At 44.4% G+C, this 7,322-nt stretch overlaps 1 protein-coding gene across 1 annotated transcript; it reads right to left on the reverse strand.

Moving 5' to 3' along the window:
* Positions 1–3,135: 3,135 nt before the first annotated feature.
* Positions 3,136–4,131, reverse strand: LOC131904797 (malate dehydrogenase, cytoplasmic-like). Its single transcript, XM_059255821.1, has 2 exons — positions 4,061–4,131; positions 3,136–3,956 (listed from the first exon to the last, which is right to left on the reverse strand). The coding sequence occupies exons 1-2, from the start codon at positions 4,129–4,131 to the stop codon at positions 3,350–3,352; spliced, it is 678 nt and encodes a 225-aa protein (XP_059111804.1). The 3' UTR covers positions 3,136–3,349.
* Between the last annotated feature and the right edge of the window lie 3,191 nt (positions 4,132–7,322).

A 7,322-nucleotide genomic window follows, 5' to 3' on the forward strand; every position in this document is an offset into this window, starting at 1 on the left:
TAGAATGGTCTCTATGCTATTATAAATTCGGTTTTGTTTGTTTTGGAGACAGGATCTTATGGAGCTCAGGCTGGCCTTGAATTGATCCTTCTGCCTCCACCTCCCCAGTGCTGAGATGACAGTGTTCACCACCATCCAGCTTGTATGCCATCCTTAGTTAGTACACTGGGTTTGGACTTGCATATCAATCCCTTAAATTCAGTTGCTATACAGTAGTCAGTCCTCTTCAGATCGTGCAGAACTAAGAACCAGAGACTAGCCCATGAAGCTCTTCCCTTTCCACTGGTCTCCTCCTTTCTTTCCCACAAAAATGCTGTAACTCTAGAGGCCTAGCTGGAAACAGCTTCCTTGTCTTATTATAGTTCCTGAAATGATACATAAGAACATTCAGATTTTAGCACATAAATGGAATAGAGAAAGATAACATTTATCGTGACATGGAGTCTTTGCAGCAGTTTTGTGTACATAGTAGGAAAAGTGTGGGAGATCTTCTTCCTACTAATTATTGAGATGAAATTTCTAGAGTGGGTTGGTGTGGTAGTTTGAATGTAATTGGCCCCCATAATCTCAGAGGGAGTGGCACTATTAGGAGGTGTGGCTTTGTTGGAGTGAATATGGCCTTGTTAGAGGAAGTGTGTGACTGTGGGGGTTCTATGCTTGGGATACTTGCCCAGTGTCTCAGTAGATTTCCTGTTGCCTTCTAATCAAGATGTAGTCAGCACCATGTCTGCCTGCATGTGATCATGCTCCCAGACATGATGATAATGGATTGAACCTCTGAAACTGTAAGTGAGTTCCCTCAATGACATGTTTTCCTTATGAGTTGCCATGGTCATGGTGTCTCTTCATAGCAATAGAAACTCTATTTAGGACAGATGTTTTAATGTGTTTAAATTTGTAAAGACTGTGGGACTTTTAAAATTATGATTTTAATGTGAGATCTTGGGGAGGAATAAGAAAGGAAGAGTTATGGCTTAATAGTGATGGGTTTGTGTGTTAAGTTGACAAGGGGTCAGTTGTACTGGCTAGTTTTGTGTATCAACTTGACACAAGCTAGAGTCATCAGAGGAAGGAGCCTCAGTTGAGGAAATGCCTCAATGAGATCCAGCTGTAAGGCATTCTGTCATTTAGTGATCAATATGGGAGGGCCCAGCCCACGGTGGGTGGTGCCATGCCTGGGTTGCTGGTCCTGGGTTCTATAAGAAGGTAGGCTGAGCAAGTCATGGGAAGCAAGCCAGTAAGCAGCACCCTTCCATGGCCTCTGCATCAGCTCCTGCCTCCAGGATCCTGCCCTGCTTGAGTTCCTGTCCTGACTTCCTTCATGATGAACAGCAATGTGGAAGTATAAGAAAAATAAACCCTTTCCTCCCTAACTTGGTTTTTGGTCATGGTGTTTTGTCGCAGCAATAGAAACCCTGACTAGGACAGTTGGTAAATCCAGGAAACAGAGAAGCAAAAGACATGTACAGGGCTGGGGAGTTGGCTCAGTGATTAAAGCTCTTGACACTCCAAGTAAGGACATGAGTTGTCCATGTAAAAGCTAGATGCAGGAGCCTGTCTCTGAAATCCCGGGTCTCCTGTGGTGAGACAGGATAATTTCCAGAACCTTGAGGGCCAGTTAGTCTAGTATATGCTTCATGGATGAGACCCCATTTCCAACAAGGTGGAAGAAGGCTTTCACATGAGCACTGTAGCACATCACGTGGTTCATGCACACACACACACACACACACACACACACACACACACACACACATACACACTGTACAGGTGTAAGCTATAGGGCACTTCATTCAGAGTCTGTCTCAATCTCCAGCTCTTTCCTCTGAAGTCCCTGAAGGGAATGTAAACAAAGAGGGTAAATCAAGGCAGTGAGAGTCACTATTGACTCTAGCTTTGTTTTCCAAGTTTAATCTAAAAGTTCAGGATCCACAATGAGCCAGAGGGAGAATTCTCTTTGAGTAAGCTAGTGACAAAAGAAAGAGGAAGACTTTTCCCCTGCGAGTTACTTAATTCACTTGCACTTACTACTCTAGGGTGTTGGGCCGAATAAATAAGAAAGAAAGGAAGTCTCAGGAGACAGGCGTTCTAGTCTGTTCTTAACTTCACAACATAAGCGTCATTAGCATTGAGCACTCCAGGAAGCAAGTTGGGGTACAAATGGGGGACAGCAGCTCAGAGTTGAAGAGTCTATGAATCTGTGGTTAGAAGACAATGGGAGGAGGTAAGACTTAAGCCTTTGTGAGAGGTCGGTAATGTAAGGCACCTAAAGTAAAGATTCACACACACCCCCTTCCCTGCTGAAGTACCCAGGCCTTTCAAGTATATGGATTCCTTGTAGTTGTTCTCAACCTTCCTAATGCTGCTGCAACACTTTAATACAATTCCTCATGTTGTGGTGACCCCCACCCACAAAATTATTTCATTGCTACTTCATAACTATAATTTTGCTACTGTTATGAATTGTAATGTAAATATCTGATATGAAACTCCATAGGGGTTGCAATCCACAGGTTAAGGACCATTGCCTTAGGGGCTGGTTGACACATGGAATTTAGACCTAAAATAAGGATGGATATGATGTGATTTAAGAAATAAATATTGGGAGTTTGCCTCAAGTTCTTATGGCCTTGTGATTTCCTGAGCCCCATGAGTGAGAGGAACATCTTTTGTTATTCCTATTTCATCCCTTTCAGATCCTGTCAGATTAGGTAAGTGTGGTCTTTCCTAATGAGGAGACTCTCTTAGTGGGCCCTTGAACAGCTCTAAATTGGATCTGGTAGCCAGAGGAACCAACCTGTGATAAGGGGGTTGAAAATTTCATTACCATCTCCAACCTCGGAGGAAGGAAGGGGCTTGAGGCTGACCTAATTCCCAGTGGCCAATGATCCAGTCAATTGTGTTTAGGTGGGACCTGTAAAACCTAAGTGGTGAGTCAGATAACTTCTAGTTGGGTGGACGACTGGTCCTTAACCTTGATTTTCGGAGGGTGGACCACTCAGCTCAGAGACGGCATGGGAACTTGGGTACTTTGCACTCTTCCTCCATGCCTGTACATCTCTTCTTGGGCTGCTCTGCAGCTTTATCGTTTGGAATAAAGTGTCAGTAGGAGATACACTGCTTTCTTTTTTTTTTTTTTTTTTCACTTGAATACACTTTTATTTAGATCAACAGTAACAGCATGATAGACTTTCACAGATCTGAACCATGAAGCTATTTAAACATACTATTTAAAATGTTGCTGTTCACAATTTGAGTATAGCATTATTACTGTTTGGTACTAGGCTCAAAGACGACATTTTGATTCCTCAGCTTTGGGGTATTTATTGACATCAACATGATTGTCTAGTCATGCAGAGGCGAGAAATTCAAAAGCAGTTTCTTTTTCTTCGGCCAGTTCCTTTGCAGTAAGGTCCATCTTCTCACGGGAGAAATCATTAATAGGGAGGCCTTCAACAAACTTCCAGGACTTATTCTTGATCACGACAGGGAACGAGTAGAGGAGGTCATCAGGAACACCATAGGAGTTGCCATCAGAGATAACGCCCATTGACACGAACTCTCCCTCTGGGGTTCCAAACCAGATGTCTCTGATGTGGTCAGAGATGGCTTTTGCGGCAGACATTGCACTGGACAGTTTCCGAGCCTTGATGACAGCAGCACCACGCTGTTGCACAGTCGTGATGAACTCTCCCTTGAGCCAGCTGTCATCTTTCAGGGCTTCATACACACCAACTTCCTTTCCTTGCAACTTCACCTTAGCATGATTGACATCTGGATACTGAGTTGATGAGTGATTTCCCCAGATAATGACATTCTTTACATCATCAGCAGTTACCCCGAGTTTAAGAGCAATCTGAGATTTTGCTCGGTTGTGGTCCAAGCGAGTCAGGCAACTGAAGTTCTCCTTGGGGATGGACGGGGCTGCCTTGGAGGCCGTCAGTCCTGGAGACCGCCTTTGCAGGTGCACAAATCGTCCACGCAATTCTCAATAATGTCTGAACCAATCAGAGTCCTTGTGACTGGAGCAGCTGGTCAGATTGCATATTCACTGTTGTACAGTATTGGAAATGGATCTGTCTTTGGTAAAGACCAGCCCATCATTCTTGTGCTGCTGGATATCACCCCCATGATGGCTGTTCTGGATGGTGTCCTGATGGAACTGCAAGACTGTGCTCTTCCCCTTCTGAAAGATATCATTGCAACAGACAAAGAAGAGGTTGCCTTCAAAGACCTGGATGTGGCTGTCCTTGTGGGCTCCATGCCAAGAAGAGAAGGCATGGAAAGGAAAGACCTCCTGAAAGCCAATGTGAAAATCTTCAAAGCCCAGGGCAGTGCCCTGGAGAAGTATGCGAAGAAATCAGTAAAGGTCATTGTCGTGGGGAACCCAGCCGATACACTGCTTTCTACATTCTGTGAGTGCTTTCACAAATCATCAAACACGAGAGAGGGCTTGTGGGCACCCTGATTATAAATAGCTGGTCAGAAGCAACTGGAAGCAACATGGGACTCATGGCTGGCATCTGAACTGAAGGCAGTGTGTACATACAGACTCTGCAATCTGACACTAACTCCAGGGAGTCAGTATCAGAACTGTCTTGACTTGGAGGACACACAACTGGTACCCAGAGAGTTGGAGGTTAGTTGTTGGTATGGAAACAAACTCAAAATGAGAACCCTGCACATTGGTGTCAATATTCTGAAGTGGAACCAGAGCGAGGTGAGGGGATGGGCAGCTGGATGCCTGGGAAACACTGGTGGAAGCGAGTTATCCCCAGGCAGCATATATGGAACTTCAAAGCGAGGATGTGGAGCCAGATGTGCTATAAATGTGACAGGCAGAGAAGACAAATTTTCACAGTGACATCGAGGAGCAATTGCTGGAAGACAGCCCTGGGAACAGAAATGAAAGATGCAATCTGAAGGGCAGTAGGGCTATGAAAAATTTGTGTTTTAGATTTTTTGCAATGTAATTATCTTAGACATGAAGTTTTGATGATCCATGTGAACTTATTACTCATATATTTTTTTTTAAATAATGACAGGCAAAATGGACTTCTCTGTTAGGAGTGACAACAGAGCCCTATTATGTAGAATTTCTTTTAATAATGGGGAAGAATGTACCTACTTTACAGAGGCAGGGCTGCAGCCACTGTCACCCCTCCATGAAATAGAGGAGAAAAACCACTCCATTTCTCTAGGTGTCACAGAGAACCAATATTTACTCCTGTTGAGCGCCAGGGCTGGTCCGGTACCAGGTCCAGTGACAAAAAGGCAGTCCCCATTGTCCAGAAGCTGACAGCTAATTGAGAAGACAGATAAGCTGGGGGAGCCACAGAGATCAGCACAGACAAGAAAGCCAGCATTTACCCTTCTGAGGGCTGGAGGAGATGCTCGTCTCCCAACCGCGTGAACCAGAAGGCTGTCTCTGTCCTTCTCAAGGGCTGGTCTCCACTACTCACAGAGTGACACCTTCACAACCTAGAGCTGTGTCCTCAATGGGCCAGTGTTTATTCAAACTCTTTTATCTCAAACTCTTGCAGAATATGATAGTAATAGTTTTGGCTCACTGAATAGTCAGTCACCCATTCCTTTGGGGTCATTCACTTCTGTTTCAACATGGTTCTCCTTGCTCACATTCAAGAGTGTCCATTGTCCCTCTGTTGTTTGATGATGGATGATTGGTAGGACCAGGGTACATTGGTGGAGGGTGAGCAGGCAGGAGACAAGAGAGAATCCTGGGGACTCTTATGTCCTTAAAACATGCAGGTTTTTAGTCCAGGAATGCAGCTATGGCTTTCACATGCATGTGCTTGGATTTTTTAAGGATGTATTTTGACATCTCTGTCTCCAACAGTGTAGGAAATGGCTTCACTAGTCAGACCCAGAAGCACTTCCAGCCTCAGATGCCCATGCAACATAAGCTCTTCCTTCATAACCTATTTTTCTACCTGGGTTTCCTATTTCTGACAGTTGTATTATCTTTCCAGTAATAAATCCCACAGCTTATCTTGAATGGGTTGTGTTCTTCTTTAGTCTGTTTCAGAATCCTGGAAGCTAACCCCTGCCTCCACCCACTCTCCTCTTCTAGCTCAGCCTCTTCAGTCAGGCCATCATTAGTTATTCCTTGGAAAAATCCCAAGTTTCTTTCTAGCCTTCTGCCCCTCAACCTTCCTACACCCAACTGCTAGATCAACATTTCCTAGACACAATTCTCTTAATGCCATTCTGCTGCATGGAATTCTGTCTCCTGCATATATTTGATCATCATTTTCCCAGTGTGGTATTCAAACCCCGAATTTCTTCTCCTCCAGCAGAGATGGGTGTGCAGTATGGCCTCTAGGACAGACAGCTACAGTGAGGTTGAGGTTCTGACACCTCTAGGACAAATTCTTTGCCCTCTTTGAGCTCTAATTCTGAGATAATGCATGCTGTGTGGCATTTTCCTTTAGTCATAACAAGATGTTATCTTTGAGTGGAGAACACGTTGGCCAGGGAGCCATGGCTACTAATAAACAGAATGATGCAGTCACAGCCAGTTCTATGGCAAGGGTAGTGGGGCTATTGACATTCCTTGGTGGAGAAAGGAGGAGAGGGTCATAGAGTCCTTACCTGGAAGTTCAGCCTTTACTCCGTCTTGGGAAGATGCTAGAGTACATAAAAAGTGGAAGTTTAAATGAAAGCAGGACCCCCCGAATCAGCTTTCAAGGGTCGTCATTGATGATGGGGTGGAGCTCTGCATTGCTGAAGTTGTTTGGGGGGTCACTAGTGCCCTGGTATATAACCCTTCACAATAAACTCATCAGCTTGCCAACTTGCTCTTTTGTGCAATTGTCCTTTGGCCTGTCCTTGGTGCCCCATTGGGCTGAATAGATGTTGTTCAGTCTCCCCAGGACAGGTTAATACAGCAAGTGCCTAGTTTGGGGATGGTTTGGAAGACATGAATGACATAATACAGAGAGAAAGTGTAGGGCCTGCTACAGAACAAACACTTTTGAAATTTGTTGCCTAGTGGGTGCTGCCTTTGAGAGCTACCAGAAGCTTCCTGGTCTCAGGTGGACTTTTAACTCAGGAGTTTGGATGCTGGAAGCTCATGAACACACAAAATGAGTTAGTGCCTCTATGTTCTTGTATCATGAATTCAAAGAATGAAATTCACAGGCCACAGAGGGTGAGATTTAGAAATTTGTTATAGGATTACAGGTAGGAATTTAAATGAAAAAAAGAAAACAAAACTTCTGAATGGAAGGAATAAGTCCTAGAGAATGAGGCATTAGTAAGCTGCTAGTCAAGGAACTTTTTATAGATCTGATGGCCAGACC

The sequence above is a fragment of the Peromyscus eremicus genome, chromosome 2, assembly GCF_949786415.1.
Source record: "Peromyscus eremicus chromosome 2, PerEre_H2_v1, whole genome shotgun sequence".
Classification (NCBI taxonomy): domain Eukaryota; kingdom Metazoa; phylum Chordata; class Mammalia; order Rodentia; family Cricetidae; genus Peromyscus; species Peromyscus eremicus.